The sequence below is a fragment of the Ciconia boyciana genome, chromosome 4 (genome assembly GCF_034638445.1).
Source record: "Ciconia boyciana chromosome 4, ASM3463844v1, whole genome shotgun sequence".
Taxonomy (NCBI): domain Eukaryota; kingdom Metazoa; phylum Chordata; class Aves; order Ciconiiformes; family Ciconiidae; genus Ciconia; species Ciconia boyciana.
The window spans coordinates 29606425-29629149 of NC_132937.1; the positions used below are offsets into that span (position 1 = coordinate 29606425).

The window sequence follows — 22725 nt, forward strand, 5'->3', positions numbered from 1 at the left end:
GGAAGCGAAAGTCAGCTCGTTTAGAAAGGGAAGATGAAAGAGCAGGGCCATCACAAGGAGATGAGGAGGAAGAACTTGTGGATGAGACAGAAACCACCCGATCCCTATCCCTGAGTGAGCTGCGAGATATGCAAAAAGATTTCAGCCGTCGCCCAGGGGAGCACATTGTCACCTGGCTGCTCCAGTGCTGGGATAGTGGGGCCAGTAGCCTGGAATTGGAGGGTAAGGAAGCCAAACAGCTGGGATCCCTTTCTAGGGAAGGGGGCATTGACAAAGCCATTGGAAAAGGGGCACCAGCCCTCAGCCTCTGGAGGCAACTCCTGTCAGGTGTGAAGGGAAGATATCCCTTCAAGGAAGATGATGTATATCGCCCCGGGAAATGGACCACCATGGAGAGAGGTATCCAGTACCTGAGGGAATTAGCTGTGCTGGAGGTGATTTATGGTGACCTGGAAAACAAGCAGTTACCCAAAGATCCAGATGAAGTCCAGTGCACACGACCCATGTGGTGGAAGTTGGTACGGAATGCACCAGCGTCATATAACAACTCACTGGCACTACTGACCTGGAAAGATGGAGAGGGACCAACAGTGGATAAAGCGGCTAGCCAACTCCGGGAATACGAAGAAAGTATCTCTTCCTCCCTTGTCTCAGCTGTGGAAACACTGCTCTGGGAGTTCCAACAATTCAAAGAAGATATGTCCTACTCCCCACCTGTACAAAGCAGTATCTCAGCTATTAGGAGTCAGCATTCTTCTGCTCAAGAGAGAGGATATAGAGGGTACACACCACGGGGCACCCTATGGTTTTACCTGCGTGACCACGGAGAGGACATGAGGAAGTGGGATGGAAAACCTACCTCAACCCTAGAGGCACGGGTACGTGAGTTGCAAGGAAAAACAATCACCAAAGGGGGTTCTTCCAGGAAAATTGCTGCTCCGGTTTCCAGTGGACAGTTCCCCAGACAGAGTAAAAGGGCTGATCTTACTCCTGATTTTAATGAAGGAACTCCTGACTGGTATTTACAAGAAATGGGTAATGAATACTATGACCAGGATTAGGGGGGCCCTGCCTCCAGCCAGGTGGAGGAAAGGGACAACCGGGTTTACTGGACTGTGTGGATTCGATGGCCTGGCACATCAGACCCACAGGAGTAGAAGGCTCTAGTGGACACCGGTGCACAGTGCACCCTAATGCCATCAAGCTATACAGGGGCAGAACCCATCTGTATTTCTGGAGTGACAGGGGGATCCCAACAGCTGACTGTATTGGAGGCCAAAGTGAGCCTAACTGGGAATGAGTGGCAAAAGCCCCCCATTGTGCCTGGCCCAGAGGCTCCGTGCATCCTTGGCATAGACTACCTCAGGAGAGGGTATTTCAAGGACCCAAAAGGGTACCGGTGGGCTTTTGGTATAGCTGCCTTGGAGACGGAGGAAATTAAACAGCTGTCCACCCTGCCCGGTCTCTCAGAAGACCCTTCTGTTGTGGGGTTGCTGAGGGTTGAAGAACAACAGGTGCCGACTGCTACCACAGCGGTGCACCGGAGGCAATATGACACCAACCGAGACTCCCTGATTCCCATCCATAAGCTGATTCAGCGACTGGAGAGCCAAGGAGTGATCAGTAAGCTTCGTTCACCTTTTAACAGTCCTATATGGCCAGTGAGAAAGTCTAATGGAGAGTGGAGACTAACAGTAGACTACCGTGGCCTGAATGAAGTCACACCACCACTGAGTGCTGCCGCGCCAGACATGCTGGAACTTCAATACGAACTGGAGTCAAAAGCAGCCAATTGCTATGCTACAAGTGAAATTGCTAATGCATTTTTCTCAATCCCTTTGGCAGCAGAGTGCAGGCCACAGTTTGCTTTCACTTGGAGGGGCGTTCAGTACACCTGGAATTGACTGCCCCAGGGGTGGAAACACAGCCCTACCATTTGCCATGGACTGATCCAGACTGCACTGGAACAGGGTGAAGCTCCAGAACATCTGCAATACATTGATGACATTACCGTGTGGGGCAATACAGCAGAGGAAGTTTTTGAGAAAGGGAAGAAAATAGTGCAGATCCTCCTGAAAGCCGGTTTTGCCATAAAACAAAGTAAGGTCAAGGGACCTGCACAGGAGATCCAGTTTTTAGGAATACAATGGCAAGATGGACGTCGTCAGATCCCAATGCATGTGATCAACAAAATAACAGCCATGTCTCCACCAACTAGCAAAAAGGAAACACAAGCTTTCTTGGGTGCTGTGGGTTTTTGGAGGACGCATATCCCAAATTACAGTCTGATCGTAAGCCCTCTCTACCAAGTGACCCGGAAGAAGAATGATTTCAAATGGGGCCCTGAGCAACGACAAGCCTTTGAACAAATTGAACGGGAGATAGTTCATGCAGTAGCCCTTGGGCCAGTCCGGGCAGGGCAAGATGTAAAGAATGTGCTCTACACGGCAGCTGGGGAGAATGGCCCTACCTGGAGCCTCTGGCAGAAAGCACCAGGGGAGACTCGAGGTCGACCCCTAGGGTTTTGGAGTCAGGGATACAGAGGATCCAAGGCCCCCTATACTCCACCTGAGAAAGAGATATTGGCAGCATATGAAGGGGTTCGAGCTGCTTTGGAAGTGGTTGGTACTGAAGCACAGCTCCTGCTGGCACCCCGGCTGCCGGTGCTGGGCTGGATGTTCAAAGGGAGGGGCCCCTCTACACATCATGCAACTGGTGCTACGTGGAGTAAGTGGGTCGCACTGATCACACAACGGGCTCGAATAGGAAACCCCAATCGCCCAGGAATCTTGGAAGTCATTACGGACTGGCCAGAAGGCAAAGATTTTGGAATATCGCCAGAGGAGGAGGTGACGCGTGCTGAGGAGGCCCCACTGTACAATAAACTACCAGAAAATGAGAAGCAATAGGCCCTGTTCACTGATGGGTCCTGTCGTATTGTAGGAAAACATCGGAGATGGAAAGCTGCTGTATGGAGTCCTATATGACAAGTCGCAGAAACGGCTGAAGGAGATGGTGAATCGAGCCAGTTTGCAGAAGTAAAGGCAGCCAGTTGGCTTTAGACATTGCTGAACGAGAAAAGTGGCCAGTGCTCTCTCTCTCTACTGACTCATGGATGGTGGCCAATGCCCTGTGGGGGTGGTTCCAGCAATGGAAGCAGAACAATTGGCAGTGCAGAGGCAAACCCCTCTGGGCTGCAGCATTGTGGCAAGATATTGCTGCCCGGGTAGAGAACCTGGTTGTAAAAGTACATCACTTAGATGCTCACGTACCCAAGAGTTGGGCCACTGAGGAACATCAAAACAACCAGCAGGTGGGTCAGGCTGCTCAGATTGAAGTGGCTCAGGTGGATCTGGACTGGCAACAGAAGGGTGAATTATTTATAGCTTGGTGGGCCCATGACACCTCAGGCCATCAAGGAAGAGATGCAACATATAGATGGGCTCGTGATCGAGGGGTGGGCTTGACCATGGACAATATTGCACAGGTTATCCAGGAATGTGAAACGTGCGCTGCATTTAAACAAGCCAAGCAGTTAAAGCCTCTGTGGTATGGAGGGCGATGGCTGAAATATAAATATGGGGAGGCCTGGCAGATCGATTCTATCACACTCCCACAACCCCACCAAGGCAAGCGCCATGTGCTTACAATAGTGGAAGCAACCACCGGATGGCTGGAAACATATCCTGTGCCCCATGCCACCGCCCGGAACACTGTCCTGGGCCTTGAAAAGCAAGTCCTGTGGCGACATGGCACCCCAGAGAGAATTGAGTCAGACAACGGGACTCATTTCCGAAACAGTGTCATAGACACCTGGGCCAAAGAGCACGGCATTGAGTGGGTATATCACATCCCCTACCATGCACCAGCCTCCGGGAAAATCGAACGATACAATGGACTGTTAAAGACTACACTGCGAGCAATGGGTGCTGGGACATTCAAACACTGGGATACACATTTAGCAAAGGCCACCTGGTTAGTCACCACTAGGGGATCTGTCAGTCGAGCTGGCCCTGCCCAATCCAAACTTTTACACACTGTAGAAGGGGATAAGGTCCCTGTAGTGCACATAAAAAACATGCTGGGGAAGACAGTCTGGGTTACTCCTGCCTCAGGCAAAGGCAAGCCCATTCGTGGGATTGCTTTTGCTCAAGGACCCGGGTGCACATGGTGGGTAATGCAAAAGGATGGGGAAGTCCGCTGTGTACCTCAAGGGGATTTGATTTTGGGTGAGAATAGCCAATGAACTGAATGGTATGATGTTAATTGCTTTATAATACTGTATGTCATCACTTGTATGGTTGCTATATGCCATATCAATGGTATTTCAGTAGGAATCACCCAGATTAATGAAAAATGAGCTTTGATGAAACCAAGCAAAGTGCAGTGCTGATGGAACCAGAACTGGCTTCAGCATGCAACAATCCAACACCACACACCATCTCTCCTGCCCTGAAGGACTGTTATGACAGATGGAGCCCAAAGTCATGGACTAAATGAACTCAATGGACATTTTAGAAGGATGGCCCGTAGACCAAGGGAATGATATCTGTGTGTCTATATCAAAAGACAGGATAGGTGGTGGTGATTAATTGGAATGTGTTGGAAAGGGTAGGATCTGGGCATGACGTAGATGGTATAGAATAAGGGGTGGATACTGTCCTGGTTTCTGCTGGGATAGAGTTAATTTTCTTCCTAGTAGCTGGTATAGTGCTGTGCTTTGGATTTTAGTATGAGAATAATGTTGATAACACACTGATGTTTTGGCTGTTGCTAAGCAGTGTTTACACTGGTCAAGGACTTCTCAGCTTCCCATTGAAAGGGTTAAATCCCTGACAATCCCTGACTAAGACCTTACTGTGATACATGGACTTGCATTTTTTTTTAGTTTCACTGGCATCCTTGTTCTCTTTTGTTCTCTTCCCCGGCAAAGATAGTTTTGGTTACCTGCTGAGCAGAGCTGATGGTGGGACATTTCCTGGGACTTCTTACCTGATAGGACTAAGCAGGCCTTGAGCAAGCTCGTTAGGCTTCCTAATTAAATCACTGGTAACAGGAACTCAGGACGATTGTGCCAAAGATAAGCACCAAAGAACTAGCTTAAATCGACCCCCTTGTAACATTCCGAGGCGGAAGGACTGATGAGCTAACTCAATGACTATCTATGGACACAGGAAGCCCAAAGTTCAACTAGTGGACAACGTGAGGAAGACTATGGAAGACCACTGGGAAGGTGAAAAGACCCTAACCCTAATTTTACTGCGCATACTTGTACTATGTAAATGAATTCCGGGAACTCATCACCATAAAACTGCCCTTTCCAGGAAATCTGATGAATATGTATGATTTTTCTGTATATGAACTGATGTGTTGTGCTAACCTGGCGGAGCGATCCCCAGTGCTTCCCAGCGCTGCAATAAAGAATACCTGCTTAATAGTCATCCTGACTATTGAGTCCTTATTTCGGCTTTTCACAGCAACACCATGCTCTGCCAGGTGCACAAGAAGCTAGGAGGGGGCACAGCCAGGACAGTTGATCCAAACTGCCCAAAGGGCTATTCCATACCATATGGCGTCATGCCCAGTATAGAAACTGGGGGAGTTGGCTGGGGGGCAGCGGTCGCTGCTCGGGGACTGGCTGGGCATCAGTCAGCGGGTGGTGAGTGGTTGCATCACTGGTGGTTTTTTTTTTCTTGGGTTTTGTTCTTCTCTCTCTCTCTCTCATTATTTTCCTTTTCATTACAATTTTTTATTATTACTCTTTTTTTGTTCCAATTATTAAACTGTTCTTATCTCAACCCACGAGTTTTCTTACTTTTGCTCTTCCGATTCTCTCCCCCATCCCACCGGGGGTGAGGGGGAGGTTGAGCAAGCAGCTGTGTGGTGCTTAATTGCCAACTGGGGCTAAACCACAACATAGAGTAAAATAACTTCCTCGAAATTTGGTTTCTCTGAAAATACAGTTTGGCTGATTTCTGTGCTTTGGCCTGCCATGGGTCACGGGTGGGAATTTCCCTGGCTCACACCACTTTTGTACCTGTAACATATCTCCATTACGCCACAAGAAAGATCCCAGCTGAGCAGTCTTAGAGCTCTCCAGAATGTTCTACTTCAATTCCCTGAAGAACAAGGAGCAACAATAACTTTCCAAAGTGACTGGAAATACGCTTATAAGTTTTCATTTTGAAAGTGCAGATAGTTACATACTCAAGGTAAACCTCTACCAAAACTAAGCTCGCTATATGGACAGGAAAGACCATGAGACTAGCCCAGGAAACCTCTTATACGTCATTGGCAATTAACATTTCTATTCAGCTACCTGATACTGTGGGCAATAACTCAGAAGTGAGCGAGGTGTGCTGTGCAGAAAGGCAGCCAATTTGCATGTGAAGAAACCAGGACACGATGATGGTGTCACTTCCCTTGTTAACAATTCTGTAGCAATAGCACATCTTTATAATGAGGCTGCATAATTAAAATGTGCACTAAACCCATTTTACTCTACATGTGTATGAAAAACTGCAGTTATAGCAACTTTTCTCACATTGTCCTCTTTCTGCTGAGAAAAGCTCTCATTTCTAGAGAGATAGAAAAGTCTGAGGAAATTCATCTTTGTAGTGCTTAGCAGAGCAGCCAGTTATTTCCCAGAAGCTTCACTAGCAGATAAGTTATTTGGAGCAAAGTAGGGACTCCAGTATAAGATCTACAACACTGAGAAAACTGAGAACACGACAGACATTTCCACTATGGAATGGATAATATGAATACAGCAAGTTATCTGGCTCACACTGATATCATCAGCAACACTAGTGCTGCAGAAAAAACAAGACAATAAAAAAATTAGATACCCTCTAATGGCATACTACCTCAGAAAGAATTAAGATTACAGAAGTCTTTTCTATCAAGCCTTGTCAGTTCAAGTCTTGTTTTAAACTTTAGAAGAACCTTCTTGCAAAAAATCTCTTCCAAAAAAGTTAACAAAAGAATTGTGACATATTAACTTCAAGGGAAGAGGGGCTATCCTGTTTCTCCTCTTCTGGAAATGCATTATATATTAGAGAGAAATAGAAAATTTACTCAGTTACTCTAGCATGACTCATTTTTAATAAAAATTAAGTCAATAGGGAAGGTAGGCAGGCCTAATGGAACTTCACTTCACACACTGCACATGTAAAAATTTAAAAATAACATGACTTCACAAACAGAAATATAGTCTCTTGCTATTCTGTCCCTTACATTAAAATGGACTTGAAAAGGGACTAAATACATTCTAGATTCTACCAACTAAGCCACATGGCTTTCTCTTAAAGATCAGTTACAGCACTGCATATCTTCCTGCCACAAAATCTCATGAAACAGCATAGAGGAACACGGACTAACACAGAAATGGAAGAAACACAGCACACAATCAGAGATTGATCTCCCAAAAGTAGTAGTATCATGGCCTTAATGTAGTCAATTAAATGTAGTAAATTAAAATTCAGTATTATACAGCTATGTAGGAAGATTCAGATGTGAGAAGTACACTAGAGCTGGTGGAAGGCCGAGGCACACAAAGCTGATAAGGGGGATTCATACTGGTATGTGGAACATCTAATCCAGAATTACTGTCCTTGGGAATGAAACACATCCGGAAGAAATACGTGAGCTAAGTGAGACATGGTTACAACAATCTGACCTCATTAGTAGAAGGGTGATAAGAAGCACCCTTGTGCAAACTGTCCTCATTATAATACTAAAAATCACACTCCTTGAGCCAGAGACCCCTCACCTCTGAGCATGCATAGAACATTAAAGTAGTACTGTGGTTTTAAGAGTAAGGTACGGAAATGCAGACCAATAAGAAACTGTTTTATGTAATCGCTTATGCATATGTATAACTGAACTGTATAAATATTGTACCTGTTTGAACTATCAGTGTGCTAGCTTTGTGGAGTTACCACCTAGCACCCGGTCTTGCGCAAAACTTGGAATAAACTGTATCTCGGCTCTGTGTGTGATATTGGATGCTGCACACCGGGTAACAAACTCTGTTTGTGAGACAACATTAACATTTCACTGCAAGCTTAACAGCTCATGTTGGAGTTGACAAGGACAATTTTTTTTGTTTTTTAACACAATCCCAGTTCAGACCATTGTTACAGAGATTTCTTAACTCTGATTAACCAGCCCTTACTCTTCACCCCTTCAGAAGTTCTTGCTTTTCAAAAAAAAAAAAAGAGAAGCTACTCATTATAATTTTAAGACCTCTTATTGAGAGGTCTATTCTTTCCTGAATTACCTCATTTATCACCGAGATGTGACTCAAGTTGGCCCATAACGATAACCAAATATGTTCACATTCTTTCCCATGGTGCTTCTGAGGGTGGAGCTGTGCAAAGTGACTGAGCTGATCTTACAGCTTGCTTCTGCCTAAAGATGCACAACCCCCTCCCTTACTTTCCTTCCCTCTACCCTGTCCCACTATACGATACACCCTACCCTTTACACTACTCTGGCACCCATCAACATCACATCTAAATGATTATGTGTCCTGGTTTCAGCTGAGATAGAGTTAATTTTCTTTAGAGTGGCTGGTATGGGGCTATGTTTTGGATTTGTGCTGAAAACAGTGTTGATAATACAGAGATGTTTTAGTTGCTGCTGCACCAGTCAAGGACTTTTCAGCTTCCCCTGCTCTGCCAGGTGCAGAAGAAGCTGGGAGGGGGCACAGCCAGGACAGCTGATCCAAACTGCCCAAAGGGCTATTCCATACCATATGGCGTCATGCCCAGTATATAAAGCTGGGGAAGAAGAAGGAAGGGGGGACATTCAGAGTGATGGCGTTTGTCTTCCCAAGTCACCACTACGCATGATGGAGCCCTGCTTTCCTGGAGATGGCTGAACACCTGCCTGCCCATGGGAAGGGGTGAAGGAATTCCTTGCTTTGCTTGCGTGCGCGGCTTTTGCTTTCCCTATTAAACTGTCTTTATCTCAACCCACGAGTTTTCTCACTTTTACTCTTCTGATTCTCTCCCCCATCCCATTGTGGGGGGGAGTGAGAAAGTGCCTGCCTGTGTGGTGCATAGTTGCATACAGGGGTTAAACCACAACAGTCCTTTTTGGTGCCCAACGTGGGGCTCGACAGGTTCAAGATAACAACAGATTTGATTGGAATGTGCTAGATAGATAGAATTATAGCTGTTATTGCTGTTTAGCTATTAGTCAGCAGGCTTCTGTGCTTGCCATAGGCTTGCTTGCCTTACTGTATATTAGAGTCTAGCGCTCGTTAGTGGCTGCTTTTTGCTTTCGCTGCTTGCTGTGCTGCTGTGCTGCTGATCACCTTACTCTGCTGTGCCTGGGAACATTTTGATAACAGCAATGGCGATGTGCCTGGGCTGGCAGATGGCCAGGGCATCGCTGCTGTTTCTGTGCTGCTGTACTGGACAGGCTGGAACTCCAGTGTGAACTCGAGTCACGGACTGTGACCTGTGGATGAGTCCGTGTGGGAGCAGGACACCCCAAAGCATCTGTGCCCATGGATAAGCCCATGCCAGAGCAAGTATATCTTGAAACGTCTGTGGCCATGGTTATGTCTGTACCACAGCAGGTATCCCTCTGAAGGGATTGTGGTCCAAGGATAAGTCCACACTGGATAAGGTACACCTCGAAGCATCTGCAGCTGCAGATAAAGTCCATGCTGCAGCAGGTACACCTTGAAGCATCAGTGGCTGTGCACGAGGCCATGTTGGAGCAAGTTTACTTCTGAAGGGACTAAAGTCTGTGGATAAGTCCAAGCTGGAGCAGGGGCAAGGGGAGGACTTCATTGCAATGTTAAACCCAATGGTCTGGTCCAAAGGGACCAGGGGTGGAGATTGTAACGGATCTACCTTTAAATTGTTGTAACCCATGATTTGAGTTGCATGTTATGGGAATTACTATAGCAGGAACCACCTGAACCAATGGAGGACAAGCCTTACAAGAAGCAGTGCCAGTGCAGCAGTGACCCGACCTGAGCTGGCTTTGGTGCCCAATAACTCCAAGCAACACACCACCTCTCCTGTCCTGAGTAACAACCACAAGAGATGAAGCCCAAAGTCATGGACTAAATGAACTCAATGGACATTTTGTGGACATTTATGGACATTTTACAGGGGTGGTCCATAGACTAAGGGAATGATATCTGTGTATCATATCAAAGGATGGGAAGGGTGGTTGGTAATGAGAATGTATTGGATAGTGTGAGACCTGAGCATGACGTAAATGGTATAGAATAAGGGGTGGATACTGTCCTGGTTTCAGCTGAGATAGAGTTAATTTTCTTTATGGCTGGTATGGGACTATGTTTTGGATTTGTGCTGAAAACAGTGTTGATAATACAGAGATGTTTTAGTTGTTGCTGCACTGGTCAAGGACTTTTCAGCTTCCCCTGCTCTGCCAGGTGCAGAAGCTGGGAGGGAACACAGCCAGGATAGTTGATCCAAACTGACCAAAGGGCTATTCCAGACCATATGGCGTCATGCTCAGTATATAAAGCTGGGGAAGAAGAAGGAAGGGGGGGACGTTCGGAGTGATGGCGTTTGTCTTCCCGAGTAACCATTACGCGTGATGGAGCCCTGCTTTCCTGGAGATGGCTGAACACCTGCCTGCCCATGGCAAGAAGTGAATGAATTCCTTGCTTTGCTTGCGTGCACGGCTTTTGCTTTCCCTATTAAACTGTCTTTATCTCAACCCACGAGTTTTCTCACTTTTGCTCTTCTGATTCTCTCCCCCATCCCATTGTGGGGGGAGTGAGCAAGCAGCTGTGTGGTGCTTGGTTGCCGGCTGGGGCTATACCACAACAATAATTTTTTTCACCCCTTAAGGAGTGTGACATCGTTTTTCCCCAGTGAGAATCATGATGCATTCTGACAGACCCCATTCTCCAGAAAGAAATATCACCGCAGAGCTCCAGCTACGCAAAACAGCTAGCGCTCTATCTAATGCAGGGATGAAATGGGACCAGCAATAGCTATATTAGCACGAGTGATGACTCCTTTCCCCTGACAGATTTAGCAGCATCATTTGACCACATTCAGTAAGCTAGCAGCATGCCAGTTCGTTATTCTGTTATGCGAATGTGAATAAAAAGGAACACAGGGGAGAGAAGGGGAGGAGGGAGGAGGGAAAAAGGTAGGCTTTAGCACACAAATACTTTAGTAACTCTGAAGTCAGGCACAATGAGTTAAACTGAGGAGTGTATATTTTATATGCATCACTTGGTAGATGCTAGGACAGAAGCTGTACGCAGTAGCCAATGTACATACAGTAAGTAAACTCTCAAGTGAGAGACTGCACTAGCAGCTGCTATCACACCTACTGGAATCACAGTGCCAAAAAGTGTAATAAAAGACTAAATATGCCTAAAGACTTCTCTTAAAGAAGGAAGTTGTATTCACTACAGTTAAGCATTTAATAATTGACTAAGAACACAAGAGATATTTTCCTCTTACCGAAGAAACACAATATAAATAATCCTGCTTATCTTACTATACATCTTCACATTTAATAGAGATTTTTAAAGTCTAAATGCTATGCAACTGTATATTGCAAAGCTGCTCTTAGTAGCTTGCTAAACTACATGCTGCCAAAATGAAGGAAGACAAGTGAAACACACCAACTAGGATCATTAATGCACTGTTCTCCATTTCCACTGAAATAGTAATGAATTATCAGTTACTAAAAGCAATGAAACATTAAAAATCAGTTACTTGAAGGTGTCTGTGTAAGCCTAGATGACAGGTAATCAGTCTGCTAAAACACTTTTTATCAACACTTTTAATAATGAAATGAAACACCAATGAGAAGGCATATCCTGCCATTATCAACTTGCTGGGGAAAAAAAAAAATCAGGACAATTATGTAATCTCTCAAAACATGAAGTATTCTTAATTTACATCTAATTCAAAATGTGGAAACTGCACAGAAGAAAAACAACCAGCTTCTTAGAACAATGGAAGAAAGCTACATAAAAAAAGCAAATTGCATGACACAGAGATCACTCCTGAATTATTTATATTGACACATCAACTCCACTTTGCCAGATTCAAAAAAATTAGTGCATGAACAGTTTACATTTGGCCTATGATTTTCAAAACCACGGTAATATACATTTAGATGGGAGGTATGTCTCAATTTATAAGGTAAAAGCACAGAAATAATTGTTTGTTTGTAGTATCAAGTTCAGATAGTTACTATTATGTTGAAAAACGTACTGAATACTAAGCCAGAGAGAATTTTAACAGTGATCATAGAGGATGTCTATTATCATACTTGAATCAGTAAGGTGCAAAATACTTTGCACTGGTATAGTGTGACATACAAGTTTTGCCAAATAATTCTCATAAATTTTAGATTTAAAAAACCCACAATGCATTACAAATCTTAATTTTAACAACTGAGAGCATCCCCTTGAAAATTACAGGTTACCGAAATCAGTGATTTCTGCAGAATGTACCTAGAAATTTATTTAGTTTGATTCCTATAGCTTCCACAGCTGTACCATACATAACACTTTGAATACAGCAACAGAGAAGTTCCAGTAACTCATGTTCATGAAAACAGAAAAAAAATAAAGGCTAAGAACTCAGATTATTTTCACTCTTGCTGCTTACATTTACAAAAATGTCTATTACTAGAAAGTAGTACAAGAGACAGCACATCCAAGGTAGGATCCAGGAATCACTAGAACCTCAGATAAGAAGGTCTTGTATCAGCATTACACTTAGGAGTCTAATCCTTCATATTTAGCTCTGTACATCTAGACTCGCACATATGTCCTTCTGTAAGTAAAGTTTAAATGCCTGTTGTGACTGTATATATTTCTTTTGCAGATGTGCATAAAATGTTGTAAATTAGATTATAATTTTTTTACAGATTCCTAAGTATGGATAAAGGTCACATGAAATATACATTCTGGTGTTGCAGTCAGCTTGAAGTGGTGACAGTAGTTCAAAAAATGGACCACTTTCCAAATTACTTTCTTATAATATTATTTCTAACCAAGACACTGAGATTACATGTGTAGAAAAGCCATCCTTACATTCTTACCCTTGGAATTGTTAATTATTCCTAGTGTGTGAGACAGTGTTGCTTTACTGCTTAAACTTCTGAAAAACAGGTTTTGTAGCTGAAATGCAGCACTAACTGCAGCAGGAAACCTTTAAACTGTGGCAAATGTATGATATTATAACTAACACCCCTCCCCCCCCCCAAAAAAAAAAAAAGGTATAACCAGAAGATTTCAAAATAGTGCACAGACTGATGATGCTTGGGAACTTCAGTCCCTTGTACTAGGGACAGGACGGGTCTCATCTGTCCATAGCTGTGACCGTTCAAGACTTTTACTCCTTCTCTTGAAAAGGTAATTTTCAGAGAAGGGACAGGAAGTGTCATAACTACATTTATAAATTTCACAAGATCCAAGTATAATTCTTTAAACACAGAAGACACCTAATTTGTTGGTCAATTTTAACTTAGAAAAATCTATCCCACTGAAGTAACTGTCTAACCTAAAAAACTGAGCTGGAAACACCACATTTATGGAAACAGCAAAATTTTTTCCATTTCTTTTTTTGAATTTCATTAAAAAATAAAAAAATGCAGTAAGTCTACCCATGAGAATCACATATGGTTTGCATAAAGGAGATGAACACATTTTAAATTCTCTAGATATGAGGTTGCTAAAGCTGAATTCTGACATCACTGATGGTCAGAAGATAACAAAGAAAAAAGATTACTTAAAGATTTAATCCGTTTTTTTAAAACAGTAATTTTCAAGCAACAGCTGTTCTTGATAGTCCTGCTGTTCTTGATAGTCCTCTATTTTTATGAAGTTTTTTTAAATATATTTTTATTTCTAGTCTGTGTACACTTCAACCAGAAAGCCAATCTTTTATGCAGCTGAAAAAAGGAAAATCCCTGTATTGTTCACCATACATCTTTACATGAAGAGATTAATGAAATTATTCTTTGTTACTCTTTTATAGTAATTACATATTTTTCCATAAATCAAGGCCATATTGTTTTGTTGTAAATACTGTACATCTACACACTAGTATCTCCTACTAATCATTCTGTATTCTTAAATCAACAGTTATAGTTCATTTCACAAGGAATAAAATTTATGCAAATGGGGTACAGAGATGTACCTCTCATTTTAACCAAACAAGTGCTAACTGTCAGTAGTCATTTCTAGTATGGGTGGGTAACCATCCTATCTCATCTTTACCATTTTGCCATCCTTTTGGTCTTAGACTCACAAGGTTACTCAAAGTATCACTGATAAACGGCATGAAATTTTGTTAACTACCCATTTCTCCAACTGAAAGGGAATTTAAAATCTTTGTGCTTTTAATTTTGCATCTCAGACAATTAAGTGTCTTTAATTTCTACAAAATAAATAACTTTAAAAGTAGCTTCCTGAAATGTTCCAGGAGCAGCTACCTGAATAAATGGTCAGATGTGGCCAAAACAGTAACAACAAGTAGCACTTGGACAAAACCGAGGAGGCTTAGGGAAGTCTAGAGAGTGAAGAACAAAACCAGTAAATTTAGAAATTTTTGCTCTCTACAGCTTCCTGAGAAGGGGAAGTGGAGAGGGAGGTGCTGATCTCTTCTCCCTGGGATCCAGTGGCAGGACATGTGGGAATGGTTCAAAGCTGCACCAGGGGAGGTTCAGACTTGACATTAGGAAACGTTTCTTTACCGAGAGGGTGGTCAAACACTGGAACAGGCTTCCTGGAGAGGTGGTCGATGCCCCGTGCCTGTCAGTGTTTAAGAGGCATTTGGACAATGCCCTTAATAACATGCTTTAACTTTTGGTCAGCCCTGAAGTGGTCAGGTAGTTGGAACTAGATGATCATCGTAGGTCCCTTCCAACCAAAATAGTCTGTTCTAGAAACATAATCTCCCCTTTTAGGAAAACTTTCATAAAGGCTCCATCACTCAGACTAATTTATTAATGAACAATGCTGATTCCAAGGATATTGCTATTCAGGTAAAATTTGGGTGAAGAGACTTCCTCATAAGTATCTACTTACCCAAACCTATTCAAGCCACTGTTGAGATGCAGCTTGCTACACTGATGAATATAACAAAAGCATAAGAACGTGAGTCCTACAGAGCTCTTAGGTATGTGCCAGCAGTAAAATTCAGTGACATAACTAAGAAAATACAATTGTAAGTATAGTTTTTTGTTCTTTGGGACTGGGGGTTTTTTGGTGTGTTTTTTGGGGTTTTGTTTGTTTGTTTTTACTCCATTTTCTCACTTTCTCACTTATACATCTTTATCAGCATTCCTCCTCTTCATCAGATGCAAGGATTTGGTGAATACACTCTTCACTAATCATGCTCTGAAGTTTCTCTAACTCCTACTTTTTTCTGATCCATTCTACCCAAATTTTCCATTACCACAACAAACGGTTGGCAAATGAAAAAAAAAATTCATTTCTGCAGTATACATGAATATACTAATACTACAGATTTTTAAACTAGAATAAAGCAAAATACATTTTATTGTGAGAGTGAAAGTCAAAAGTGCTCCAGTTAAAACAATTTGTCAAGTATCAGCCAGCACTTGTGTAGCAGTGTTATGACACCTTCCCTTCTGTATCAGAAATCATCGCAGGAATGCTGCTCAGTGTGCAAATTCACCTGCACTATGGTATAAGCATCTGCCTACCTGCATGCTGTAAAAACCACTTCTAATGAAAAGCAAACCTCTTATTTTATGCAATTGTATTGTGTAGTTATCAAAGCCTCAAGTCACATGCTTATGTCTTAGTTGTAAGAAGCTAGTTGGTTTTAAGGTAAATGATTGGTGTCAGTTATTTTTAATAAGTCTCAGGCAGGAGTCTCAATTAGTATGAAAGATAAAAAGCATATTGATTTTTCAGCACATTCCCCAAAACTAGTCAGCCATCATTTTAACAAATTCTCAAGCCATCCTGTAACCCTCTTGAACATCCTTCTTTTCTACAGTGTTTAGGTTTGTATGGATACAACCAGTTTGTAAACAACCATTTTTCACTATAACTATTTCACTTCTCACTTTTAAGAAAAAACAAACAAACAAAAAAACACCAAACAACAAATCTCTACCTGATATTGAGCATCTCTTCTATGTTATTAGGGAAAAAAAAAAATCTGAGATTGCCAGGTAATTGGTAAAGTATGCATGAAGATGATGAGACTGGGCAAATATCTGATTTATTTCTTTCTGGGAAGGCTATCATTGACTTCCTTATTTACTGTAATTATGATGAGGGGTGTGTTTCTTTACACATCATCTACACTTGGATAGGCTCCCACACACATAAAAAAAATTCCTGAAACTAAGCGCTGCATTAATCTCAAAGGGGGTGGGGGGGTAGAGGGGAAGGAAAAAAAAAAAAAACCACACCAAACCTGAAACCTGAAGAACATTTATGGCAATGACTAAAACATTCATATCGAGAAGGCGACAGAAATTAGACTGACCAATCTGAACCACACCAGAAAAAACATAAAGAAGTGACCCACAAAAACTTTCAAGACAGACATGAATGCAGATCTTGAAAGACACGGTAGTGCCCAGCTCCTACAGATACCTTAACGCTAGGTAAGCAAGTCATAAGGTTTTAAAGTTGCCTTTTGTAAGGTCTTTCCTTCATTAAAGATATTGTTCCTGTTTTCAAGAAATGAAAGTGAAAATGTTCTAAGCACGCACCATTTTAGTAGTTCTGAAGAGTCTTAAGATTGTAAAAGCAATAATACTTGAGGAAGCAAAGCCAAAGGTATGCAAGCGTTATTAATCTAACCAGGCCAGAGTGCTATACAATTCCAAAACAACGGTCAACTGAAGCACAAGTGCAGACAGGAAAGCTAAGCATATGCCTTAATTTTGGAGTGCATATACTGAGCACTTACTTTTAAAACCTACCAAAAGGTTACATGTTGCCAAAAAAGTTATCAGGCCACCACCAATCACTTCCCCTTTGGTCTCCAACTATATAAAAAACCCAAAATGATATTCAAGAATAATGCAGTAGAGAATTTCCTCAGACAGCAAGACAAGTAAGATCTCCCTCCAGCTGTTTTTCAAGTTGCCCCTTGTCATGGTTTAGCCCCAGTCGGCAACTAAGCTCGCTCACCCTCCCCCCCTGGTTGGATGGGGGAGAGAATCAGAAGAGCAAAAGTAAGAAAACTCGTGGGTTGAGATAAGAACAGTTTAATAATTGAAACAGAATAAAATCATAAATTGTAATGAGAAGGAAAACAACAAGAGTGAGAGAGAGAAACAAAACCCAAGGAAAAAAAAAAACACAAGTGATGCAACTGCTCACCACCTGCCGACCAATGCCCAGCCAGTCCCGGAGCAGTGATCGCTGCCCCCTGGACAACTCCCCCCAGTTTCTATACTGGGCATGATGCCATATGGTATGGAATAGCCCTTTGGCCAGTTTGGCTGTGCCCCCTCCCAGCTTCTTGTGTGCCTGGCAGAGCATGGGAAGCTGAAAAGTCCTTGACCAGTGTAAACACCACTTAGCAACAGCCAAAACATCAGCGTGTTATCAACATTATTCTCATCCTAAATCCAAAACACAGCACTATACCAGCTACTAGGAAGAAAATTAACTATATCCCAGCTGAAACCAGGACACCCCTATCTCAGAAGAACCAAAAAAAAAATGTTACTAAATACTGCCTTGCTCCTATTACAGCTTCTGTTACAGATTCACAAACAAGGAAGCAAAAAAAAAAAAGGTACTGCTCTGTGTGATTTAATGCAAGCATCCTGTTATAGTTACCCATCACAATGATGTCATACCACAAAGCGAGGGTTAAAGGTGCCCACACATTTTGTTTATTTGGATATTTTTAAAAGAGTGTTTCTAAGGTGCAGCGAAGCCCCACCTCTCTGTATTTTCAAGCCGGACCATGTATTGCAAGAGTACGCAAAGAAGAACTTAAAGGCTTTCCATAACAGTCTTGCCATTAGTGCGGAAGAACTGCCTTTGAGCCACCAAGAAAGTATACACCAGCTACCATCTCTGCACTGGTTCTCTCCTGCCTTGCTGCAACCACTCCAAAAGGGTTTTTCTTTCCTCCCCCACTACTTGAGCTCTCAGTAGCAGACAGGTGCGCAGCGTCCCTCTCTGCTTCTTCCATACTGATGAAGGAAGCTGGAAACAGCGTGGTCAATAAATCTCAAGCTGAATTTGGAAACAAAATTCATCCAGCCTTCTTTAACTATCCCGCAAATAACCCTTAAAAATGCCCGACATTTTTGTGGGCTGTAAACTGCAAATAGCATCCCGAGATGTTTGCCCTGCACACAATGCATTACGATTTGTCATGTGGGCATATGGAATCAAATACAACATGGTTTAAAGTGATGTAAGCACAGTAAGAAAAGCAATACAGTTCAGATCTTGTGAAGTTAAATGGAACTTCTGTATTTATTTTTACCTACATGATAGAAGGAAATGATGGATAAGGGAGAAAAAAAAGGAAAAAGGTATTTTTTCAGATAACACTAAGCCAATTTTGTGAAACTCACTCTTTGGGAGAAAAAAAAGCCAGTTTTCTCAGCTACTTTATTCATATTTGTCTCATGTTATAGCTAGAAGGCTCAACATTTACAAAATATAGGAATCAGCCATACAAGAAAAGCTGCTAAATCGAAGTAGTATCTCATAATGCACATTTATTAATAATAAATGAAAGTAACAACAGTGGAGATAATTAAAAAGCACAATATTCGAAAGTGATGACTAACCAAAATGTACCTGTTACCCTCAAAAAGGATGAAATGAAGACATACATACATGAACAGAACTCGACCATCAGCAGTTGGCACCCTTGTATCTCTCCAAAGCTTCAGTAAATGAACAAGCTCTGAAAAGTTCCTAATAGCCATTGCAGACTCAGAGCTACAGGAATCCAAGAAAACGGGGATCCCTTGAAGGAAGGACATTTAAAGGAGCCCGACTACAGATAAGGCACTGGAAGACACTGCTCTCAACTAGGCAAGTTCCAAACTATTTAGGCCTTCACAGCCCAAAGGCAACAGCTGCAACTCCAACAAAGGAAGGGGCGTTGGTCACCCAACAGGATAAGGTGATACTGAAACGGTAACAAATTTTCAAAATCAGTTTGTAAGTAGATTCAGTTACAGAGATGAGCAAAGAACTTAGCAGCAAACAAAGTGTGGATTACACAAGCCTTTTACAGTGCCCAGAGCTTTAGGAGGTATATAAGCCTCTGTAATTCAGCTTAGAATACCTGTAAAACAGTCAGAAACAAAGATGAATTATGCCAAAAGCATATAATGCTTGTATTGTGGTTACATACACAACCATGACCGGACTCAATGCAAGAATTCCTACCGAATGCAATAACCTGGTTGATAATGCCAATTATCCTTTCTGGCCTTAAGAAGTTATGCCCTTGATTTCAGTAGTCTAATTAAACCAGTTTGCCTCATCCCATTGCTAATTCCTTCCAGATGACTGCAATGGGAGTAGCACTGGTGGCAAGTCTGTCCTCCTTTCCATTTTCTGTTCTATTCTGAGCAGGTAATAGAACACAAAGCCAAAACCTGAGTACTCCAAATCCCAATTATTAATTGCAATTTTGTAATCAAAAGAAGACATTATATATGACGTTAAGTAGACAAAAGCAACCAGTCTAACCTGTATCTGCACAGTTTTTTTTCTTGCTATACCAACATTATGCCCAACCATATTTGTGCTGGGGACAATTTTTCCAAAGTTGATCATCCTTTCAGCAAACTGATTTTCTAGGAAAAAGTTAAGAAAATAATTGTCCCAAAAGAAGATTTATCAGAATAAGAGATGGGGTACAGCCAGGGATGAGTGGCCCAGAAGTTTAAAAAAAAAAAAACACCAAACACACACACACAAAACACACCACACAACCACCCACACAAACAAAAAATCCCTGAAGAACAGAAACAGCAAACCACAGACTTCACATTATCATCTTTTACCAGGCTAATCTTATACACAGTGTTCACACGCACACAATGCACCATCATATAAAATGCCTTTCATAAACATTATTATATATCATTTTTAAAAAGGCAGTGCACCAAGAAGCTCCAAAGAGTAAAACCCTACTATACCAGCCATGGCAAAAATATGTAAGAGAACATGGTGTGTTCTGGGAAAATGCAGGCACCCCTCAAACTACAACAGCAGAGAAAAGAGCAAACAAAAAGTGCACAGAGAAAGTTAGATCGGCTCTACATGCAGCAAAGCATTCCCTGAGTCTTACTGCACAAAAAGCCAGGAAGAAGTAGGACCCAAAGCAGCACAAAAAAGGCTAGCACCCTCCCCGCATCTATTACTATTTCTGAAATATTTAACAGCACTGGCTTCTTGCATGGAAAGAACGGAGTTAGTATATAGTCCACAGCTATGGACTAGTGAAGGTCTGACTTGTATGCCAACTCATTGTTCGGCAAGCCATCACTAAATAGGAACCGCTCCAGCATTTAAATTTTGTGTATTATTCTTTCACATCAAAACACTTCAGTATGCTACACAACATAAAAAAGTCACTAAACCCATTCATTAAAATCCTGATTCTGTAAATTTCATAAACAGATAACACTGCTTACAGTAATAATTGTATCATGTGTTTGAACTGTTAAGGCCTTTGTCCCACATTTTGTTGACAAAAGTTTCACTTGTTTTAAAGACAGTGTCTCCCTAAAGCAATCATATCTATTTGGAGATAGGGTGGGAGGAGACATAAGAGCCTGTTGCTTTAAACTGAAAAAACCTCATAGCTTTTCCCAGGAACTAAAATACACTTGTGAATATGATATGTACACACAGAGATAACTTTCAGGCCATGGTAAAACTGCTTAATGAAAAAATTCTAAACACAGATCACACTGGGGAAAAAAAGAATTACGAGGTGGAATTGTTGATACAGCCTTATACCAAGCTGAAAACTTTAATGATACTGCTAATATTTGTACTTCCTTTACATTTCACAGTCCACTTTTACCTCATTGATTCTGTCATTTCCCTGCCTACTTCCTCATAAAATGGATCTATTCAGGACAGCAGCAGTCCTGGATCTCCTGAAGCAGAACAATTATTCCCTCCCCCAGATCAAGATCTTCTGCCCCAGGGAAGATCATCACTGCTAGTGGGCCAGTTTGTTTTCTGCATTTTATTCAGCTCTTGGGGAGAGTCTAACCCTTACCTTAGCCCTCAGTAAGACAAGATGAGCTATAGATTTGGGTAGGGAACGAGTTGCTATTTGTCTGAGAGACAACTAGTTAGTGTGTAGCAAATATTATTGTTGTTTCCTTCCTCTTATCCCCCCCATACATCTGAGAGCAGTGGAGAGCATTCTAGAGCAACTTAACAAGTAAACGGGAGATGAGTACCTTCTGGTCTCGCAGCAAGCACCGCGGCCAACCTGCCTAAAACAGGTACGGATATACGACAAGGGACTGAGGCAGGACCAGCCGCCACCGCCGAGGTGCTTCCCAGAGGCGCACGGTCCCGACCCGCTAAGCAGAGCCACGGCCAGAGGGAGCCCCGGCGGCGAGGCCGACAGGCACGGCGCGGGCAGCCCCACCGCGGGCCAGACACTGTAAGCAGCCCCGCCTACAAACAACGGCCCCCTTCGAAAACAATCCCAGATGCGGCCGAGAAGCCTCTGCCCAACACGCAGGGGCTCCCCTCGCCCACAGCCGGGGAAGGCCAGCCCTGTGGCCCAAGCGCGACCCCACGGTGCCCGAGGGGCGCCCGTGCTGCCCCGCAGACGGCGGGGGCTGGGGAGAGGCTTCCACCTACGGGCAGGTCCGCCCACTACAGGACGCCAGGCCGGGCACCGGCACCCGGCGACCCCCGCTCCGTCTTCCCACCACACACACACCCCCCTCACTCCCCCTCCCCCCCCGCCCCAGGCCGCTCGCCACCGGCGGCCCCCCGTCTCGGCGGGCGCGCAGCAAGGGGCGGGCGGCGACCCCCGCCTCACCGGCCCGTACCTCGGCTGAGATCGAGGGGGACGTTCTCCTCGCCGCTGTCGTTCCGACCTGCGGGGACCGGGGAAGAGAAACGCGTTAGGCTGGCGGGGAGGAAGAAGCCGAAGGAGGAGAAGAGGAGGGAGCAGAAGGGACAGCTGGGTACCGGCGTAGGGCGAGAGCCGCTGGGGAAGGGCGGAGGAGGCAGCCTACTGCAGCAACCTGCCCAGACCTCTTACCTCGGATGCGGAGGTGCCTCAACGAGCGGGCGCGGAGACTCACCGCCATGTTTATGGCTCCACAGTCACAACACCGGAAACCTCGCCCGCTCTCGCGAGGAGAAGCCCGCGGAACCGCCGCTGCGGCAGATGCCCCCTCCCCCCGCACTGTAGCCGCGCTGCCGGTAGGAGGAGCGTGTGGGCGGCAGAGGCGGGGCGGGGCGAGGCGAGGCGGGGCGGGGCGAGGCGGGGCGAGGCGGGGCGAGGCGGGGCGAGGCGGGGCGAGGCGGGGCGGGGCGAGGCGGGGCGGGGCCTCTCCTGTGTCGTAAGCGGTGCCCTGTGGCCATTCGGTGTGGGGGGCAGCCTCAAGTACTCGAGGGCGGGTGAGGGCTGCTGCTTCTTCTCGGGCTCCCTGGAGCGGCGATGCAGGGCTCTGCCTGCCCGGGCGCAACACCTGGGTCACGCTTCCAGCGCCTCCGTGCGGCGGGGTGGGCGCCTG

General features: G+C 43.9%; 1 protein-coding gene across 1 annotated transcript in view; it reads right to left on the minus strand.

Moving 5' to 3' along the window:
• RICTOR (RPTOR independent companion of MTOR complex 2) overlaps positions 1 to 22372 on the minus strand; it is a 112414-nt gene extending 90042 nt beyond the window's left edge. The window contains exons 1-2 of the mRNA XM_072858907.1: positions 22248 to 22372; positions 22033 to 22080 (exon numbers count right to left, since the gene is read on the minus strand). Coding sequence (XP_072715008.1) covers positions 22033 to 22080; positions 22248 to 22296 — 97 coding nt within the window. The 5' untranslated portion in view covers positions 22297 to 22372. The remainder of the gene's footprint in view (positions 1 to 22032; positions 22081 to 22247) is intronic.
• Between the last annotated feature and the right edge of the window lie 353 nt (positions 22373 to 22725).